Source organism: Mesoplodon mirus, assembly GCF_964341445.2.
Source record: "Mesoplodon mirus genome assembly, chromosome: 19".
NCBI lineage: Eukaryota > Metazoa > Chordata > Mammalia > Artiodactyla > Ziphiidae > Mesoplodon > Mesoplodon mirus.
The window spans coordinates 52,748,084-52,769,616 of record NC_138995.1 but is presented as its reverse complement, the minus strand read 5'-3'; the positions used below and the strand labels follow the sequence as shown (position 1 = coordinate 52,769,616).

Here is a 21,533-nt window from a genome sequence, read left to right as displayed (position 1 = left end):
AATCCTCACGCAGCTAGAGCAGGGGAAGCAAGTGGGAGGAGATGAGGGGCTGAAGGCCAGACCACACGGGGGTCTGACCCTCCTCTCCTGACTCCCTCTGCAGATCGACAGCCAGCGCTCACGCCTGCCTGCCTCCCTGGCTGAGGGCCGCCTGCGCGTGTACCAGAGTGGGACACGGGCCATGGTAGAACTGGACTTCGGGCTGGTACTCACCTATGACTGGGATGCCCAGCTGGCACTGAGCCTGCCCGTGCACTTCCAAGGCCAGGTGTGCGGTCTGTGTGGCAACTATAACGGTGACCCCACTGATGACTTCCTTACACCTGACTGGGAGCAGGCTCCTGATGCCGTGGAGTTTGCCAATAGCTGGAAGCTGGATGACGAGGACTACCTATGTGAGGACGGCTGCCAGAACAACTGCCCCTCCTGCACCACAGACCAGGCCCAGCACTATGAGGGCAGCCATCTCTGCGGCATGCTGACCCAGCTCGATGGCCCCTTTGCTGTCTGCCATGATGCCCTGGACCCCCAGCCCTTCCTGAAGGAATGTGTATATGACCTGTGTGTGGCCAATGGGGACCGGGCCAGCCTGTGCCGTGCCCTTAGCGCCTACGCCCAGGCCTGTCTGGAGTTTGGCATCTCTGTTGGGAACTGGAGGTTGCCAGCCAGCTGCCGTGAGTGATACCCTGGTGGGGGCTGGGAGCACATGGTGGGAGGCAGGGGACCCCTTGCATCTGCTCAATATCTGAGCATTTACTGTGGTCCAGCCTGGAGCTGCACCATGCCAGGGACGGAGCAATGGCCACGATGGCCAGGCTGTGCCCACAGTGAGCCTAAGGTTGGGGCAGACGTATCACACTAGACAGTGACAGTCCAGAGTGGTCAGGGCTGGGATGGGGGAAGTTCAGAGGGGCTATGGGAGACCAGAGAAGCTTCCTGACTCAGTCTGGGGAATCAAGTAGGATCTCCTAGAGAAAGGGATGCCCAATCTGAAGCCTGTAGGAGGGATTGGAGCTAGATAGAAAAAAAGGGGGGGCAGGAAGTGGGTTCCGAACTGAGAGAAGGGCACGTGCAAAGACTTGGCATGAGATGTCCCAAAGCAGACATGCGAACATCCCTTCATTTATAGCTCTTCCATGAGTCCCCGATGTCTTCTGGATAAAGTCCCGGCTCCATAGCCAGGTATCCATCCACTGAATCATTCATTCACTCATGTATTCATTCATTCAACATGCATTCCCTGAGTCCCTATCTGGCCCCACCCCTGTGCTGACGATGGGCACAGTGGGGACCAAAACACCTGTCTCTGCCCTTGTGAGGCTCCCAGAGAAATGTTCAGGAGGCAGAAAGGCTAGCACAGGAAGGAGGAGGAGGCTTCCAGGCCCAGGCCCATGGCTTGGGACAGGGACTCCAGAGAGAGGTAAGTCTAGGGGAGACACTGAGGCCATTTGGGGTTTGTCTTGGTCACTGCTGTGTCCTCACTGCCCAGTAAACACCACTCCCCACCACCGCCGAGTTCCCCAATGCCTGGTGCAAAAGAAGAACCAGTGCATTCACTTATCTACCCATTCATTTTCAAAGTATTTACTGGGCATCTCTTGTGGGCCGGGCCCCATCCTTGGTGCTGGAGATTCAGCCATGTCTGAGACAGATCAGGTTCCCACTCTCACAGAATTTATAATCCTAGCAGGGGAGACAGAGAGTAAGCAGTAAACTGTGGAATAGCTTCAGAGAGCAAAAGAAACAGAGTTCATGGGATAAGAGCAAATGGCAGGCTCATGAAGAGAGTGCTCAGGGAAGGCCCTTGGGAGAAGCTGCCATTGGAACTTCCTGTGATATTGGGACTATTATTATCCCATTCTACTGATGGGGAAACTGAGGCACAGAGAAATTGGAGTTGTTTGCTCACAATCACACAGCTAAGAAGGGGAGAGCTGGGATTTGAACCCAGGCCATCTACATTCCAGTAACCTTCTCTTAACCACATGCCATGTGAGGAAAGGCTAATACAGGCACAGGGAAAAGCCAGTGCAAAGGCCCAGAGGCGGGAGTGTGAGGACTAGAGAGGATGCCACTGTGGCTGGGGCGGAGTGAGCCAGAGGGAAAGTGAGAGGAGATGAGGACAGGGAGGTGATGGGGGCAGATCGTGGATTATGGGCAGCCTCATGGACGAATAGGAGGACTCTGGCTTTTACCCTGAGCAAGACAGAGCCACAAGAGGCCTCTGAGCAGGAGACGGATGTCATCTAACTCAAGTGTTCACAGGATCCCTCTGGCTGCATGTGAGGAATAGAATGGGATGCAGGATGGGAGTAGGGGGGAGACCAGGCAGGAGGCTGCTGGGGTGAACAGGACAAGGGTGGGGACTGTGGTGAAAGGAAAAAGGGGCAGATTCTGCATAGATCTTGAATATGGAGCTCACAGGACTTACCGACAGGTTGGTTGTCCAGTGAATAAAGGGGAAGGAGTCAACTATATCTCTGAGGTTTGGGGCCTGCGCACCCAGAAGGGTGGAAGTGTCATTAACTGAGATGGGCATCTCTGAGGAAGGAGCTGGGTTGGGGAGGAAAGTCCTGGCACTTTCTGACTGTGCTGGCCTGACCCCCGCTTCCCGTGTCCCCGCAGCCCTGTCCTGCCCCGCCAACAGCCGCTATGAGCTCTGCGGCCCCGCCTGCCCGGCCTCCTGCAACCCCTCCGCGGTGCCGTCCAACTGCTCCGCGCGCCCGTGCGTCGAGGGCTGCGTGTGCCTCCCCGGCTTCGTGGCCAGCGGCGGCGCCTGTGTGGCCGCCTCGTCCTGCGGCTGCAACTTCGAGGGCCGCCCGCTCGCGCCCGGCCAGGAGGTGTGGGCCGATGAGTATTGCCGGAGGCGCTGCACCTGTGACGCCGCCACCCAGCAGGTGCGCTGCAGCGACATGCAGGGCTGCCCAGCGGGCGAGCGCTGCCGCGTCCAGAACGGTCTCCTGGGTTGTTACCCCGACCGCTTTGGGAGCTGCCAGGCGTCTGGGGACCCGCACTACGTGAGCTTCGACGGCCGGCGATTCGACTTCATGGGCACCTGCACGTACCTGCTGGCCGGCTCGTGCGGCCAGGCCGCGGGGCTGCCTGCCTTCCGGGTGCTGGTGGAAAACGAGCATCGGGGCAGCCAGACAGTGAGCTACACGCGCGCCGTGCGCGTGGAGGCTCGTGGCGTGAAGGTGGCCGTGCGCCGGGAGTACCCTGGGCAAGTGCTGGTGAGTGATGGGCGCCCAAGGCCAGGTGGAGGGGCAGGGAATCCCCCTTAAAGAGTAGGGATCTGGCCACTGGGAGAGGGTGGGGGTCTGCTAGAAGACCTTGTGGCCATTGATTAGGCTTGGGGCCCCCCAGCCAGGCGGCGCTGCCTCTCCCTGGCTGTGTGACTTTGTCTCTCGGTGCCTCAGTTTTGTCCTCTGACAAATGGGATAATAAGATGGTGCCTCGCCAATGCGAGCCGCTTCACAAGGTGGTTGTGGAGGTTTGACAAGTTACTATTTGTAGGATGTTTAAACTGTTTTATTTATTTATTTATTTATTTATTTTTGGCTGTGTCGGGTCTTCGTTTCTGTGCGAGGGCTTTCTCTAGTTGTGGCAAACGGGGGCCACTCTTCATCGCGGTACGCGGGCCTCTCACTACCGCGGCCTCTCTTGTTGCGGAGCACAGGCTCTAGACGCGCAGGCTCAGTAGTTGTGGTTCACGGGCCTAGTTGCTCTGTGGCATGTGGGATCTTCCCAGACCAGGGCTCGAACCCGTGTCCCCTGCATTAGCAGGCAGATTCTCAACCACTGAGCCACCAGGGAAGCCCTGTAGGATGTTTAAAAGAGACATTGGTGCCCAACAAGTGTTCAGTAAATGTTGACTCAATGTTTTATTGTTATGAACCCTCCAAAGGTAAAGATTGGTGCATTTTCTGGAGGAAATTTGATATTCAGAGAGTAAGGTGACATGTGAAAAGTCAGGAACAAAAGGTGTTGGGCGGGGTGTTACAGGGGTGTGGGGGTACTTACAGATGGGCCCACAGGGTTCTGGACAGAGGGTTCTTACAGGGTCCACCACCCAGTAAATTATATATATATAATTTACTTCTATGTGTTAAATGCTTGACATACGGTAACTCATATGTTAATCTCTGTAACAACCCTGTGAAACAGGTAATCTTGTTAGAGGAGAAAACTGGGCACAGAGAAGTTAAGTCAACTATTCAAGGTCACACAGCTAATGAGTGGCAGAGCCAAGATCTGAAGCCAAGCTGTCTGGTTCCAGAGTCCATACTCTTAACCTCTGCATTCTATTGCCTTTCCTGAAGAAAGAGATGGAACAGGCAGGGATGGAAGTGGGTGGAAGACTGTTCCAGGCAGAAGGAACAGCAACTGAAAGGCTCTGAGGCAGGAACAAACATGAGGGGTAGAGGAACAGCATGGAGACCAGTGGGCCTGGAATGGAGAGAGGGAAGGGAGAGCGAGGTAGGAGATGATGTAGGGGATGGCTATGTTAGAGGTTTCTGATTTAATCTGAAACCTGAAGGATGAGGAAGAGACCACCACGTGAAGAGTAGTGGTTGCTAGGCAGAGGGAACAACAGGTGCAAAGGCTGAGGCTGGACTGAGCTTGAAGAGTGCAGGAGAGCAGGATGGGGCCAAGGAGGCTGCACCTGAGAGAGTGAGCCTGGGGAGATGGGATAGAGAGGTTGGTAGGGGATGAAGTCAGAAAAGAGGGGACAAGCAGGGCCTAGTGGGTAGAGGATTTGATTTTAAGCTGAGATGTGAAGGGTGATGGGGAGGCAGCCAGACAAAGAATAAAGATGTGGAAGAGGGTAGGTATGTTGCAAGCATAGGGTACATAGGGTATAGCAAGTGCAAAGGCCCTGAGGCTGGGCTGAGCTTGGTGAGTTCAGGAGACTATCAAAATGCCTGCATGGCTGGAGTTCCAAGGGTGGGAAATGAGGCAGTCCTGAAGAATTAAATTGGAGAGCAGTGAGGCTCGGATCATGTATGGTCTTTTAGGCCATTGTAAAGGGTTTGGATCAAAGCTGATCCCTAGAATAGGAAGTAGAGGTGGCCAACTAAAGAGTGATGAGAGGTATCCCAGGAAGGGGTCACAACAAGTGCAAAGGCCCAGAGGTGGGAGTGCACTTAATATGTTCTGGGAGACAGCAGGGAGCCTGAGTGAGTGATGTGGGAGGTGGTGCAGGCACAAAGGTGGACAAGAGCCAAGGTTAAGCAGGATGTTCTAGGGAAAGGGGCTTAGATTTAAGCCAAGTCCTAAAGAATGAAGGGGAAGCAGCCAGGAGAAAAGTGGTAGGCGGTGTTCTTGGCAAGGTGAAAAGGCCCTAAAGTTAGATTAAACTGGGAGAGTTGGGGGAATCTCAAGAAAACCAGGGTGGCTACAGCAGAATGAGTGAGGGGGAGAGTGGGAGGAGGTTAGGTCAGGGAGGTAATAGGGAGACAGATCCTGTAGGCTTTGAAGGCCGCGGGTTAGGGATTTGGATTTAAGCAAATACTTGAAGGATGAAGAGAGGTGGATGATTTGCCAGGCAGTGGGAACAGCAAGTGCAAAGGCCCTGAGGTGGATCAAGCATAATGTGCTCAAGAGGATAGCAAGGAGCCCAGAGGAGCCAGAACTGAGTGAGTGAAGGGTGAGCCACAGAGCCTTGAATACCCTGACCTCTTGGTCCTCCCGCATCTCTACCCAGGTGGACGGCGTCCTTCAGTACTTGCCCTTCCAGGCGGCAGATGGGCAGGTGCAGGTGTTCCGCCAGGGCCAAGACGCTGTCGTGCACACAGACTTTGGCCTGACTGTCACCTATAACTGGGATGCCCATGTGACTGCCAAGGTGCCCAGCAGCTATGCGGGGGCCCTATGCGGGCTCTGTGGGAACTTCAATGGGGACCCAGCTGACGACCTGGCTCTGAGGGGTGGAGGCCAAGCTGCCAACGCACTGGCCTTCGGGAAGAGCTGGCAGGAGGAAACAAGGCCAGGCTGTGGAGCAGCTGAGCCAGGCGACTGTCCCAAGCTGGACACCCTGGTGGCCCAGCAGCTGCAGAGCAAGAAGGAGTGTGGGATCCTTGCCGACCCCAGTGGGCCCTTCCGGGAGTGCCACCACACACTGGACCCACAGGGTGCTGTGCGAGACTGCGTCTATGACCGCTGCCTGCTGCCAGGCCAGTCTGGACCACTGTGTGACGCATTGGCCTCCTATGCTGCTGCATGCCAGGCCGCCGGGGCCACTGTGCACCCCTGGAGGAGTGAGGAACTCTGCCGTGAGTACCGAGAGTGACGACTGGGGGACTCAGCCTTATGTATATTCATTAATGTATAAATATCACTAAGTCATTGAATTCTTATAACAGCCCCATGAGGTAGGGGCTGTGGTTATACCCACTTAACAGATGAGGAAACAGAGGCTCAGAAAGTTTGTTACATGCCGGGGATCACGACAGCTAGGAAGTCACAGATGCAGTAAATATTTGTAAGATGGCTGAATACATCTGGTGGCCCCAGGTCTGATTCCCACTTAGCAGCTGTCATTCAGAGATGAGCTCCTAAGGATCCCTGCCTGCACATCTGGCAGTTGTCAGGCTGGTTGGTTTGGAGGATCTCAGTCAGGACTGCTTGTCTCTGCTCTGCTTGGTCTCATCTTCCAGCTGGCTAGCACAGGCTTCTTCACACAGTGGTCTCAAGGTTCCAAAGAGCAGCAAGGGTGGACAGCCCCCAGTGGGCAAGCACACTCCAGGCCTCTGCTTGACGTCACATTTCCTAATGTCCCACTGGCCAAAGTCAGTACCATGGCCAAACCCAGAGTAAGGGGTGGCCAGCGTCAGTCTGTCACAATCCCCATCATACATCTCTGCCACAAACATATGCATGAGTGGGCAACATTTAATAAGTTTGAGAAATGCCTGAGACCATAGACTCTAAGTGTTAAAAAAAAAAAGGATAGAGTGAATTATCATTGCAAGTCTCGTTAGTACACAACTGATAAAAAATATTAAACACGGGGCTTCCCTGGTGGCGCAATGGTTGAGAGTCCTCCTGCCGATGCAGGGCACACGGGTTCGTGCTCCGGTCCGGGAAGATCCTACATGTCGCGGAGCGGCTGGGCCCGTGAGCCATGGCCGCTGGGCCTGCGCGTCCAGAGCCTGTGCTCCGCAACAGGAGAGGCCACAACAGTGAGAGGCCCGCGTATCTCAAAAAAAAAAAAAAATTAAACACGTATTGGAAAGACATCTCTTAATGAGATGGATGGGGGTTTTCCCCCAGTAGTTCACGTCTGTTGTTGGAAGGAGACAGGGTGTAGCATCAATTCTATTTTTCATTTTGTAGATATGATATTACTAAGTGGGTGGAAGTGGCAGGAGTTCTGCTAGAGGAACATCACTCCGTTCTTTGAACCCCTTTTGAGTTGCAGGGAAGTTAGTCACACTGAGAGATGCCATAAAACTTACTTTTTATGACTTCTGAGCGGCTGAATTCTATGAGGCCCTCCTTCTGTTTTGTCGGGATCAGAGCTGGAACTGATTTGATACCAGTAATGATTTGTCATCCATTGTCTCCATGCTTATGGTAATATTTGAAATTGTCCTTTCGTGTCCCTGGAAGTTTTCACATCCCCACGGCAGCACACTGTGTTAAGATTTGGGACTGTTCTCTTCTGTAAAGTGGGAGAAGCACACTTGCAAAAGGGACGGTGGGAAAGCAGATGCAACTCCATCAGAGGCGCATTCTCAGGCTGATCGTTTTTAGGAAGGACTCGCATAATTAGAGCCAGGACTTGTGTGGCACACTTCCCTTTGGGCAGGTTCTGTTCTAAGGGCTTAACAGCTCTCATTTCATCCTCACCACCACCCTGTGAGGTGGGATCATCAAGGAAATGGAACCGCAGAGATATTAAGTAACTTGCCTAGGGTCACACAGCAGGGCAGCATGATTTGAGCCCAGGCCGGTTGGCTCCTGAATTTGTACAGTTAATTGTTGCATTCTATGGCCTCTGTAGTAATTGAGAATCTCTTATTTCCTTAAAACTACTCTTGCCCTTGGACCCCTTGGAAGTTCTAGAAGACTGGGTTGTGAGGACTCAGACACCAGGCAGAGGGAGGCCTGGGTGGTGCCTGAACCCATGTGTCCAGCACCAGCTTCAGCTCTTGTGGATATTTTGCTATTCTCGTTCCTCTATGTCCTCCACCACCGCCCCTTTCTTTTTTTATTTTGTGGAAATATTTTAAAGCAAATTCTAGACATGAATTTTGCCACAAATACTTCAGTAAACATCTCCAGCAGGTAGGACTTTTAAGCAACATGACCACAGTGCTGTTATTACCAAGAACAAGAATAACACTAATTCTGTAACATCCTCTAAAACCCAACCTGGGTTCGAATTTCCCCAATTGTCTAAAACATGGGTTTTTTTCACTTTAATTGAATGAGGATCCAGACCAAATCCACACTGCACTGGGTTGATTTTTCTGTATTCATTTTTATCCTGTAATAGCCCCCTCCTTTTTTTCCCCATCATATTATGAAAATTTTCAAATATACAAAAACGTTGAAAGAATTTTACAGTGAACACACATATACTTACCATCGAGATCCTACAATCTGTGTTTTGCTATACTTGCTTTATCACATGTCTATCCCTCTATCCACCCCTTCCTTTGTTCACGGGAAAAACAGGTCATTTATTCTACAGAATTTCCTACTTTCTGGATTCGGCTAGCTGCTTCTTCACAGTGTATTTAATTTGTCCCTCTGTCCCCTGAATCTCTTGGAAACTGGATATTAGATCTATAATGGTGTTGTCCAATAGAACTTTGGTGATGGTGGAAATGTTCTATACCTAAAAGCTGTCCCATCTGGTCACCACTAGTCACGTGTGGCTATCGGGCACTTGAAATCGAGCTAGTGTGACTAAGGAACTAAATCTTCAATTTTACTTAATTTTAATTAACTTACATTTAAATGGCCACGTGTGGCTATCATATTGGATGGTGCAGATAGAGGCTTGATTGGGTTCAGTTTTAGGTGGTTTTTTTGTTCTTTTTTTTGTGAGGAAACCACCTGTTTTATAATCTGGCATGACTGGAGTTTGGAGAGAGAAACAGGGATTCTTTTTTATTTTTTTCTTTACCACCCTGGCCAAATACTTTAATTTACTATAAAATTACTACTACTACAACATTACTGCTACAGAGTGAAGAAGCTAAAAATACTGCATTCACAAATACAGTGCATAGATTACACACACACACACACGCATTTGCATGGTTAAAATATGCACCACAGATCCACAACTTGTTACCAACTTGAATAAGGTCATTAAAGACATTGCAGATAAACCCAGACCACTGTTAAGTTGGAATAGTATCTTAATTATCAGGAGTAGATTAACTGTGATATGTTTGCCAGGCCCCACTGAACAGAGGGTCTCCTTGCCATTGTACCGCTTATACGTGTGAGTGTGTGTGAGCATGTGTGTGTGCATGCGTGTGTGGGGGGGGGAGGTCCACGGTGTCCCCAGGGAGCAGGGATTCTTGATCCTGATGGCCGCTCTCCCTGCAGCCCTGAGATGCCCGCCCCACAGTCACTACGAGGCGTGTTCCTACGGCTGCCCGCTGTCCTGCGGAGACCTCCCGGTGCCTGGGGGCTGTGGCTTCGACTGCAAAGAGGGCTGCGTGTGTGATGAGGGCTTCGTGCTCAACGGTGAGTCCTGCGTGCCACTGCCCTCCTGTGGCTGCGTGTACCAGGGCACCTACCACCCACCCGGCCAGACCTTCCACCCGGGGTCGGGGTGCAGTTCCCTGTGCCACTGTGAGGAGGGTGGCCTGGTGTCCTGTGAGCCCTCCAGCTGTGGCCCACACGAGGCCTGCCAGCCGTCCGGTGGCGTCCTGGGCTGTGTGGCTGTGGGTTCTGCCACCTGCCAGGCATCGGGAGACCCCCATTACACCACCTTTGACGGCCGCCGCTTCGACTTCATGGGCACCTGTGTGTACACGCTGGCTCAGACCTGCGGGACCCAGCCTGGCCTGGCCCAGTTTGCCATCCTGCAGGAGAACATGGCCTGGGGCAATGGGAAAGTCAGTGTGACCAGGGTGATCACTGTCCAGGTGGCCAACTTCACCCTGCGGCTGGAGCAGCAGCAGTGGAAGGTCATGGTGAGAGCACGGGTGGAACATGAAGGGAAGGGGTCTGGGGTAGAGGGTGATCTGTGGGTGGAGCATGTGAAGCACTCAGGCCAGGGGCAGGGGGCACAGAGCTCCGAGTAGATGTGGGAGGCATGGGGTCCGCAAAGAGAGGAGGTGCCAGTCAGAGCCTACAGTGGGGAACTAAGGAGGGAGGAGGTCTTGGGGACCAAGACCTTCTCCCATGTGGCTCAGTCTCCACCTCCCTCCCCTTGATTATCCCCTCTGGACATCTCTCCTACCCCTTCCACTCCATCTTCCCCTCCCTCCTGGTCCCTGCTTTCATAAGGGTGTTATTACATTGAGACTTGTATTCGTCTCCTGAGGCTGCTGTAACAAGTTACCACCAACTTGGTGGCTCAAAACAACAGAAATTTATTTTCTCACAGTTGTGGAGGCCAGAAGTCCGAAATCAAAGTGTTGGCAAGAGATGCACCGCCTCCAAAGGCTCTGGGGGAGAATCCTCCCTTTCCTCTTGCAGCTTCTGGTGGTTCCAGGTGTTCTTGGCTTGTGGCCACATCACTCCAGTCCCTGTCTTCATTTTCACATGGCCTTTTCCCCTGTGTGTCCCTGTATCTTCTCTTCTGGCTCTTTTAAGGACACTTGTCATTAGATATAGGGCCCACCCTAATCCAGGACGATCCCATCTCAAGATCTTTACCCTAATTACATCTGCAAAGACCCTTATTCCAAAGTAGGTCATATTCTGAGGTTCTAGATGGACATATCTTTGGGGAACCACCATTCAACCCACTACAAGACCCTATTCTTAGGCCCATTTTACAAATATGGAAACTAAGACCCAGAGAGGTGAGGTCACACAGATCTTCAGTGTCGGACAGGGGCTTGATCTAGGGTCTGACCTCTCGAAGTGTACCCTCTGAAGCACAGCATCTCCCACCTCCCAGGTGAATGGTGTGGACAAGAGGCTGCCCATGGTGCTGGCCGAGGGCCGGGTCCGCGCCTCCCAGCATGGCTCAGACGTTGTGATCGAGACTGACTTTGGCCTGCGTGTGGCCTACGACCTCATGTACAATGTGCGGGTCACCATCCCAGGCAACTACTACCAGCAGCTGTGTGGCCTGTGTGGGAACTACAATGGCGACCCCAAGGACGACTTCCAGAAGCCCGACGGCTCACAGGCAGGCAGCTCCAATGAGTTCGGCAGCTCCTGGGAGGAGGCAGTGCCAGGCTCTCCCTGCCTGCCCATCTGCAAGCCCGGCGGAAGCTGTGACACAGAGCCGGAGTGTAAACCTGAGCTGCAGGAGAAATACGAGCAGCAGCAGTTCTGTGGGCTCCTCACCAGCCCCACGGGGCCGCTGGCTGCCTGCCACAAGCTGGTGGACCCCCAGGGTCCCTTGCAAGATTGTGTCTTTGATCTCTGTGTGGGTGGCGGGAACGAGAGCATTCTCTGCAGCAACATTCATGCCTATGTGAGTGCTTGCCAGGCAGCTGGAGGCCACGTCGAACCCTGGAGGACCGAATCTTTCTGTCGTGAGTGAGGGGCGGAGCGGGGGGGAGGTAGAGGCACAGAAGGGGCCGACCCTGGAACCTGCAGCCTCTCACTCCCAGGGGCTCTGACCCGCACCCCCTCTTTGCAGCGATGCCGTGCCCCCCTAACAGCCACTACGAGCTCTGTGCAGACACCTGCTCCCTGGGCTGCTGGGCACTCAGTGCCCCCCCGCAGTGCCCGGATAGCTGTGCCGAGGGCTGCCAGTGTGACTCCGGCTTCCTCAACAACGGCCAAGCCTGCGTGCCCATCCAGGAATGCGGCTGCTACCACAACGGTGTCTACTACGAGGTAGGGACCTGGTCATCCTGGGCAGAGCTGGGGACTGCAAGCTGGACCCCCCTCCCACTGCCCATTAGCCCCACGGCCTGTCCGCTTGGCCTCCTGAACGTCTCTCCCACCCACTCCTCTTCCCTTCGCCATGGCCCCACCGTGGTCCAAATTTGTCCTCTCCCAGCCCTCACTTTTGCTCCCTCTCGTCTACCATCCCCAAGGTAGCAGGTAAGACCCTTCCAAATATGACCATAGGTCCTGCAACTTGAAACCATCCCGGCTCCCCAGGTCAAGTTTCGGCTTTGTAGCCAGGTCTAGATTTCGTCTCTGTGATACCAGAGGCTAACTCCCTCTGCTTCCCTCTCCCACTCTCTGAGAGTTACTCCTTTTCCTTTGATTTGAGTGTGTGTTTATCTAAAGTTTGTCTCCCTCAAAGGTCTGAAAGCTCTGTGAGGGCAGGAACCCTCTCTGTTTACCTCCTCATATGAATAATAATAGTACTACAGCAAACAGGTGTATGGTGCTTACTATGTGCTGGTTACTGCTTTAAGCGCTGTATGTACAATATATATGAATTTATTTATTTATATATAATATATATACTTTTTATATAATGTTATATATAAACTTTTTATTATAAAAATTTTCACACAGGCAGAAGTCAAGAGAACAGTATAATAAATCTCCATGTACCCATCACTCAGCCTCAAAAATAATCAACATTTTCCCAATCTTATTTCATCGCTACCCCCGTTTCCTCTCCATTCTGGATATTTAAAGGAAATCCTTTTTCATTTCATCTGTACTTTATATGTATTATTAACTCAGTTATACTTTCATAAGTTGGTGCCATTATTACCTGAAACTTACAGATGAGGAAACTGAGACATAACGAGGCTAAGTAATTTGAGCAGAGGGGTGTAACCTGGAAATGGCAGAAACAGGCTTCAGACCCAGGCAATCTGCTCCAGAGCCTTTGCCCTTAATTCCTATGTTTCTCCCATACAGCAGACATTTAGTAGCTATTTTGGAATAAACAAATGAGTGAGTAAATGAATGAAACTGAATGAATGAATAAATTGGGCCCCAAGGCCATGCTGTGCCTTAGACAAGGGGCCACCCTGCTGGAAGATGTCCCTTTTATGTCCTCCCGACCCCTTTATGCCCGGAACACCAAAGTTGCCAGAGTCAGCTCCCAGCCTGATAGCTGCGTCCTCTGTCCCCACAGCTGGGGCAGACTGTACTCATTGACAACTGCCAGCAGCAGTGCGTGTGCCACGCCGGAAAAGGCCTGCTGTGCCAGGACCACAGCTGCAGTCCAGGGCAGGTGTGCCAGCCCTCGGGAGGCGTCCTGAGCTGCAGCAAAGGTGCTGGGTTGGGGCCAGGGCCGGTGTGGCTGGGGTAACAGAGGACAGGGACTCTGGAGCTGAGGGTGATGTGACCCGGCTCTTCACGGTGGGAGGCACAGAGGACTAAGGATTGAGGTCTCAGACCTGGGGACCCCTAGGCTGGGATTCCCAGGGCCAGGGGCAGTAGCCCTTCAGACTGGAAGGCAGGGACTCTTATGGTGGAAACCAGGCTGTGGGAACCCTCAGGGATAGGTTTCCCAGGGCAGATGGCAGAGACCCTCAGTGTAAGGCAGGGACCGGCAAACTTTTTCTCTAATGGGCCAGATGGTAAATATGTAAACTTGCAGGCCATATGGTCTTGGTCACAACTACTCTACTCTGCCTTTGCAGCATGAAGTCAGCTGTGGACCTTATAAGTGAATGGGGTGTGGCTCCAATGAAATTTTATTTACAGAAACCGGCAGCTGGAAGTGTATAGTTTGCTGGCCACTGGTATGCGGGTTTAGGCTTAGGGTTTCAGACACCATCCCCAAGGGGTAGAGGAGACTGGGACCCACAGGGACAGAAAGCAGAGTCCTGAGGTCTAAGGCAGAGACCCCACCAAAGCCAGGGTCTTGAATACAGGACCCACCTCAAGTGAAAAATCAGGATTTATAGGAATACACTCTCAGAGAGGGGACACCTCTCAGGATTAAGTCTAAGCCACAAAGCCACCCCACATGACCGACTTCTCTGGGTGGAGGGCAGAGAATAATTCCCTTATTCCTGAGGATAAAGGGATATACCTCCAGAACTGACTGAGATCTCAGGGCTGATGGGCAGGATATCAGGGACTCCCAGGGACCTGAGTATCTTGGTCAGAGTCCAACAGGAGACAAAAGCCACACAGTAGCTTAAATAGGGAAAGTTTAATAGAATTCTTTGCTTGTAATAGGGATTGACTACTAAGGGATAAAAAGAACGCCAATGAACACAGGAAGAGCAGATATAGGGAGCAGCCCCTGCCCCCAAATGTTACAGCAGAGCACCTAAGGAAGAGAGGAATTGGGAAGACGGCCCCCACTCCAAGGCTGAGAGGCAGATCTCGTTGGAGGGTAGCAGAGAGATTGTGCAGGCTGAGCTGGAAGGTGGGAAAGCCCCCACTGGGGTGCTGGCAAAACTCACTGGGAGGCCACCTGCCGGGGTGCCTGAGTGACTCGCTGGGAAACCAGCTGGGGCCAGTGAACCTCACCGAGTGGGTGTCCCCCAGGCTGCTGGCCCTGCTTGCCACCAGGAGCCTGGAGAGCAAAGCCCACTGGAAGCAGAGGAGCCCCTTCCTCCTGCCGTGACCCTCCAGCACCTTCTGCTGACAAAGCCTAACTTTATTGGTGGATTTGGAGCTAAGGGGCAGTCAACTGAAAACTGGCACAGGGGGAGAGAGAAGGAAGTTTTAAGGCTGGGGTCTTGGGCACAGGGGTTCCAAAAGCTGGGTTCACAGATTCAGTGGCCCTAGGAACAGTCTTGGACAAAGAGACCCTCGGAGGTAGGGCCTGAGAAATGAGATCCCCCAAGGCCAGGGTCTTAGGCACAGCAACCCCAGGGAGATAGAATCTTGCACAGAGGGATTGCCAGGCTATGAGACTCAGATACGGGGACCCTGGGGTCAGGGTCTCAAATGGTGGGACCTCTGGGGTTAGTTTCTCATCAGGAAGTTCCTGCAGTACCTTGGTCTTGGGCACAGAGACCTCCAGGACCTGGGTCTCAGGTGTGGTGGCCCCCAGGAGGCTGGCATCTCAGGTGTGGGGGAACCCGGGCCCGAGGTCTTGGACACAGAGAACCCTGGGCTGTGGATGTCCTCATGGATGCCCACAGGGCTGACATCACAGACACAGGGACTCCTGTGTCTCTGGTCTCAGACCTCGGTCCTCTGGGGCTGAGATCTCAAGCAAGGGGACCCCAGAGCCTGGGTGTCAGATGTAGGGACCCTAGGACCTGAGTCCTGGCTGCAAGGACCTTGGGGCCTGGGTCTCAGACAACAAACAGCAGGGCCTGGGTCTCAGATGTGGGGACCTTTGACAGGGTCTTGGACACAGAGTTTCAGACGTGGAGGGGTGCCCAGGGCCAGAAATGGCAGACTGTAGGGCCTGCATCTCAGATGGGAGGAACCTGGAATCTGGTCTCACCCCCAGGTGCCCTTAGAGCCAGTATCCCTTGCACAGACTGGGGCAGATGCTGGGAAGTAGCTGGCCGTATGCTTGGCAGCCCCTCAAGGTCCTCTCTCCTCTGCCCCCAGACCCGTGCCATGGTGTGACGTGTCAGCCACAGGAGACATGCCAGGAGAAGAATGGCCAGGGTGTGTGCATGCCCAACTACGAGGCCACGTGTTGGCTGTGGGGTGACCCACACTACCAGTCTTTCGATGGCTGGAACTTTGACTTCCAGGGTACTTGTAACTATGTGCTGGCATCAACCAGCTGCCCAGGGAGCAGTGCCCAGGGCCTGACATCCTTCACTGTCACCACCAAGAATGAGAACCGGGGCAACCCCTCTGTGTCCTTCGTGAGGTTGGTCACCGTGACCACCCTCAACACCAACATCTCCATCCACAAAGGCGAGATTGGCAAAGTCCGGGTAAGGATGGCCCCTGAGCCCCCAGGTAGGGTGGGAAGGGTCCTGCCAGCCACAGTTAGGAGCTCAGTGCTCTCTCTCTTCACTTAGGCCTGAAACAAAATGGCAGCAAGAGCAATAATAATTACAACAAAAACATCACCCCTCTATTGGGAATCAAATGAGCCTAGCCCTTTGTTAAGGGCTTTAATGTAGGACTTAAATTTTGCCTTTTTAGAATTTGCCTTTTTAGAGATCCGGGTTTGAATCCAGGCTCTCCTTATGAGCTGTGTGATGTTGGGCAAATGACTTGACTTGGTGGGCCTCAGTTTCCTCATCTGTGAAATGGGGATCATAGCAGGCCCTGCCCCACAGTGAGGTGATGCATGTAAAGTGCTCAGCTGAGGGTCTGACCCAGGTAAGCACCCTTGATTGTTTGTGAGGGAACAAATGAGAGGCCCAGAGCCTCCGACATGAAGAGAAATTGGGAGAGATGGAGAGAGAGAGAGATGGACTGCCCAGAATAATGGAGATGCAGATTAATGGCAGCTCACAGGGAGAGAATGAGGTATGGAACAGAGCAGGCCCTCAATAAACGACGGTGAGTGGAAGAAATGCCCAGACACACAGATGATGAGAGAGGGAGGGACTAGGTGAATGAGACCCAGAGAAAGACCCAGAGAGATGGACCCAGAGAGAGAATGTCACACACACACACACACACACACACACACACACACACACACAGATGCAGAGAGAGATAGTGCACAAGTGAGAGAGACACAGAGAAGGGAGGGGGCCCAGAGAGAGAGACAAAGTGAGAGAAACTCATACAGAATCCAGAGAGAGAGAGATAAGTCTAGATGTAGAAAGACGGAGAGAAATAGAGAGAGAGAGATGAGGGAGGGAGACAAAGATCAAAAGAGAAACCCAGAAAAAGCAGCAGAGTGGGCTTTCATTCTCCAGGGCCTGGACTAGAGCAGATGTCCATGTTTGTCAAATTACTATATGACCAGCAGTCACGGGGAAGGCCTTGGCAGCTCCCAGCCACGGCAGGACGAGCGAGGGAGGCAGGGGGCCAGAGCTGGGCCTCGGCATCTCCAGTGACCTGTGTTTGCCTCCCTTCCCCCTCTTCCCCCAGGTGAACGGCGTGCTGACGGCATTGCCTGTCTCTGTGGCCGGTGGGCGGCTTTCAGTCACCCAGGGCGCATCGAGAGCGGTGCTGGCCACCGACTTCGGGCTGCGGGTCAGCTATGACTGGGATTGGCGAGTGGAGGTGACGCTGCCCAGTAGCTATCATGGTGCGGTGTGTGGGCTCTGTGGGAACATGGACTCTAACCCCAGCAACGACCAAGCCTTCCCTAACAGCACGCTGGCTCCCTCCATACCCGTCTGGGGCGGCAGCTGGCGGGTTCCAGGCTGGGACCCACTGTGCTGGGATGAATGTCAGGGGTCCTGCCCAACATGCGCCGAGGACCAACTAGAGGAGTACAGGGGACCCGGCTTCTGTGGACCCCTGGCCCCTGGCTCCGGAGGCCCCTTTGCTGCCTGCCATGCCCACGTGGCCCCTGATAGCTTCTTCAAGGGCTGCGTTCTGGATGTCTGCCTGGGCAGTGGGGCCCAGGACATACTTTGCCAGGCTCTGGCTGCCTATGCCGCTGCCTGCCAGGCTGCTGGGATTGTCATTAAGGACTGGAGGACGCAGGCCGGCTGCGGTGAGTGTTGGGGGACAGAGCAGAAGCTGGGGGCAGGGATCCTGTCTCTTTGGGGCTGGTTTGGTTTCACTCCAGTCCTTCTGGGTCTGTTTGTTTGGTTTTTTCTCTCTGTCTCTCTGTTTTTGTTTTTGTCTCTCAGTCTCTTGGCGCTTGTCTCTGTGTCTCCCTTTGATTGTCTCTCATCCTCTCTCTCCCTGTCTCTGGGTCTTTCATTGTCTCCTGCTCTGTCTCTCGTGGTTTCTGTCTGTCTCCTCCTACCCTATCCTCAGACCCCACCTCCTGACACCGTTCTCTCCCTTTCTTTCCCTCCCACCCCTTCATCCACGCACAGAGCTCCCCTGCCCAGAAAACAGCCACTACGAGCTCTGTGGCCCACCTTGCCCAGCCAGCTGCCCGTCTCCTGCACCCCCCACCGCCCTTGCCCCATGTGAGGGCCCCTGCACCGAGGGCTGCCAGTGTGACTCAGGCTTCGTGTTGAGCGCCGACCGCTGCGTTCCCCTGGATGGTGGCTGCGGCTGCTGGGCCAACGGCACCTACCACGAGGCAGGCAGCGAGTTTTGGGCTGATACCACCTGCTCCCAGCGATGCCACTGCGGGCCTGGCGGTGGCTCACTGGTCTGCAAGCCTGCCAGCTGTGGGCTAGGTGAAGAGTGTGCCCTACTGCCCTCAGGCCAGCATGGCTGCCACCCTATCAGCACAGCTGAGTGTCAGGCCTGGGGTGACCCCCATTACATTACCCTGGATGGGCACCGATTCGAATTCCAAGGCACCTGCGAGTACCTGCTGAGTATGCCCTGCCACAGACCACCCCCGGGGGTAGAGAACTTCACGGTCACTGTAGCCAATGAGCACCGGGGCAGCCAGGCCGTCAGTTACACCCGCACTGTCACCCTGCACATCTACGGCCACAGCTTCACCCTCAGTGCCCGCAGGCCCCGACAGCTGCAGGTGAGGGGTCAGTGGGCCAGGCAAGAGCATGTGCCAGCCCTGAAGTTGCCTGGGACAGTTAGGGGTCTGCCACTACTCTGATTGCCTTTCACAGGTTAACAGGGCAGATGGAGGGATCAAGAGAGAGCATAGGCCTTGGAGCTGGATGGCTTGGAGTAGTGGCTTCCCCATCTCTGAGCCTTAGTTTATTCCTCTGTAAAATGGGTCTAAGAACTACCTGCTTCGGAGGGCAGTGTGAGGAGCCAGTGACATCGTGCCTATAGTCGCTCATTATTAGTACTACTATTATAATTACAAGGGGGGAGGTCACGTGCACAAGGACCCTACCCGCCACCCCCCCACCCCCCCACCCCCCCACCCCCCCACCCCCGCCACTAGATAGTGGAGTCAGGATTCGAACCTGTGCCTGCGACGTTCACCACCCCCACTCCCACCCCGACCCTGTAGGTGGACGGCAGGCTGGTGGCGCTGCCCTTCCAGCTGGACTCGCGCCTGCGCGCATACCTGAGCGGCGCCGACGTGGTGGTGACCACGGCCACGGTGATCTCGCTGGCTTTCGACGGAGACAACAACCTGCGCCTGCGCGTGCCGGCGGCGTACGCGGGCGCCCTTTGTGGCCTGTGCGGGAACTACAACCAGAACCCCAACGACGATCTGAATGCGGTGGGCGGGAACCCGGACGGCTGGCAAGTGGGCGGCGCCGAGGGCTGCGGGGAGTGCGTGCCCGGGCCGTGCCCGCAACCCTGCACGCAGGAGCAGCAGGAGGCCTTCGGCGGCCCGGACGCCTGCGGCGTGATCTCTGCCCCCGACGGCCCGCTGGCTCCTTGCCACAGCCGCGTGCCGCCCACGCAGTACTTCCAGGGCTGCTTGCTGGACGCCTGCCAGGCTCAGGGCCATCCGGGAGGCCTCTGCCCTGCCGTGGCCGCCTATGTTGCAGCCTGCCAGGCCGTTGGGGCCCAGCTCGGCGAGTGGAGGCGGCCGGACTTCTGTCGTGAGTACTGATCCATGCATGGGCCGCATAGCAGCGGTCTCCCCTCCTCCCCCCTTCCCAGGGCTCTAAGACAAGAGCCTTCTCCTCGGTGGGGCTTAGGCACCACCCTGCCTCCCCTGAGCCCAGATATCTCCTTGGCGTTCACACACTGAAATATACCAGGTCACATACTACCACATACTGCAGTGGTAGAGACTCAGATACACGTGGTAGATACACGTGGTTGATACACGTCCTGAGTACCCTCTCAGGATTCATGCGCTCACATAGACTGGGGTGGCTGACCCTGTCCAAGCTACACAGCTAGATAACACCTGGTCAGGTAGATTCTCTCAGCTACCCCTGGTCAGAGAGACCTAGAGAGTTACACCTGGTCAGATGCCCCTAGACGGTTTTAAACAAGGAAATACACAGGGTTGGATAGAACTGGTCCCATAACCTCAGACAGAGACTCCTCTGGTTAGAGACACTTGATCACATTTACACTGAGACACACTTAGGCGGATATACCCACGTAGAATCAGCACCCTGACATAGCCCCAGGCAGATACATACAGATTCATGGTCAGATAGTCCTGGGCAGTTCCCCTCAGACAGATCTCCTGGTCAGATTTAAACTGTCAGCTTCACCCAGTCCACATACACGTGGTCAGAGTCACACACTGACAGACCCTGTCATCGAGACCGTGAGAGACTCCAGGTCAGACGTTGACAGTCAGGCATACTCGTGTGGGTTCATACCCCAGGGTACATCTGGGCCCACACCCCGGCCAGATTCACACCCTGAGACACAGTTGGTTCCTGCATATCTTGGTCAGATATATGGGGTTGGATTCACCCAGTCAGATCGACTCTATCTTTAGAAACACTTGATCCGGTTGACACACTACCTGGGCAGAGAGACCCCAGATCCCCACACTGAAGCCCCCTGTTAGATGTAGTGGATCAGACACCCTGCTCAGATCCCCAGACAGATTCACTCACGAAATGTGCTCAGGCAGAACATACAGATCCACCTGGGCAGGTTCTCCCGCCCTGTGCCTCCCCTGTGGCCCTCCCTCGTGCCTGCCTGGCTCATTCCCCTCTTGTCCCCACAGCCCTCCAGTGCCCGACCCACAGTCACTACAAGCTCTGTGGTGACTCCTGCCCTGTGAGCTGCCCGAGCCTCTCAGCACCCGAGGGCTGCGAATCCACCTGCCGGGAGGGCTGTGTCTGCGACGCTGGCTTTGTGCTTAGTGGAGACACCTGCGTGCCTGTGGGCGAGTGCGGCTGCCTCCACGAGGGCCGCTACTACCCGCTGGGCAAGGACTTCTACCCGGGTCCTGAGTGTGAGCGGCGCTGCGAGTGTGGGCCGGGCGGCCAGGTCAGCTGCCAGGAGGGCGCGGCCTGCGGGCCCTATGAGGAGTGCCGGTTACAGGACGGCGTCCAGGCCTGTCGCCCTACAGGCTGTGGCCGCTGCCTGGCCAACGGGGGCGTCCACTACATTACCCTCGACGGCCGTGCCTATGACCTGCATGGCTCCTGCTCCTATATCTTGGCCCAGGTCTGCCACCCACAGCCTGGGGATGAGGACTTTACCATTGTGCTTGAGAAGAATGCGGCTGGAGATCCCCAGCGTCTGGTGGTTACTGTGGCTGGCCAGGTTGTGGGCCTGGCTCGAGGGCTGCAGGTAAGTGGACGTGGCCTTGCCCTGGGGGTCTGAGGGCAACCTGGCCCCACCTTGGGGGCTCTGAGGGGGACAGGGCCCACCCTGGGGGTTTTGAGCGAGATATGACCCCTCCCCACGGGGGACTGAACGAGACACAGCGCTGCCCTGGGGTCTCTGAGGGGGACACGACCCTGCCCTGGGAAGTCTCGGGGGGACATGGCCCCACCCCAGTGTGACTGAGAGGGAGACAGCTGCATCCTGGGAGTCTGAGGGAACTGCCTTACCTGCCTTACCTGTGCTTCTATGAGTCCCTGACGCACCTGACC

General features: G+C 54.7%; 1 protein-coding gene across 1 annotated transcript in view; it reads left to right on the top strand.

Moving 5' to 3' along the window:
* FCGBP (Fc gamma binding protein) overlaps positions 1–21,533 on the top strand; it is an 82,247-nt gene that overhangs the window by 51,638 nt on the left and 9,076 nt on the right. Inside the window, exons 7-18 of the mRNA XM_082608126.1 lie at positions 104–674; positions 2,626–3,230; positions 5,705–6,272; positions 9,568–10,160; positions 11,096–11,681; positions 11,789–11,988; positions 13,199–13,337; positions 15,592–15,929; positions 17,047–17,620; positions 17,952–18,568; positions 19,016–19,559; positions 20,657–21,228. Coding sequence (XP_082464252.1) covers positions 104–674; positions 2,626–3,230; positions 5,705–6,272; positions 9,568–10,160; positions 11,096–11,681; positions 11,789–11,988; positions 13,199–13,337; positions 15,592–15,929; positions 17,047–17,620; positions 17,952–18,568; positions 19,016–19,559; positions 20,657–21,228 — 5,907 coding nt within the window. The remainder of the gene's footprint in view (positions 1–103; positions 675–2,625; positions 3,231–5,704; positions 6,273–9,567; positions 10,161–11,095; positions 11,682–11,788; positions 11,989–13,198; positions 13,338–15,591; positions 15,930–17,046; positions 17,621–17,951; positions 18,569–19,015; positions 19,560–20,656; positions 21,229–21,533) is intronic.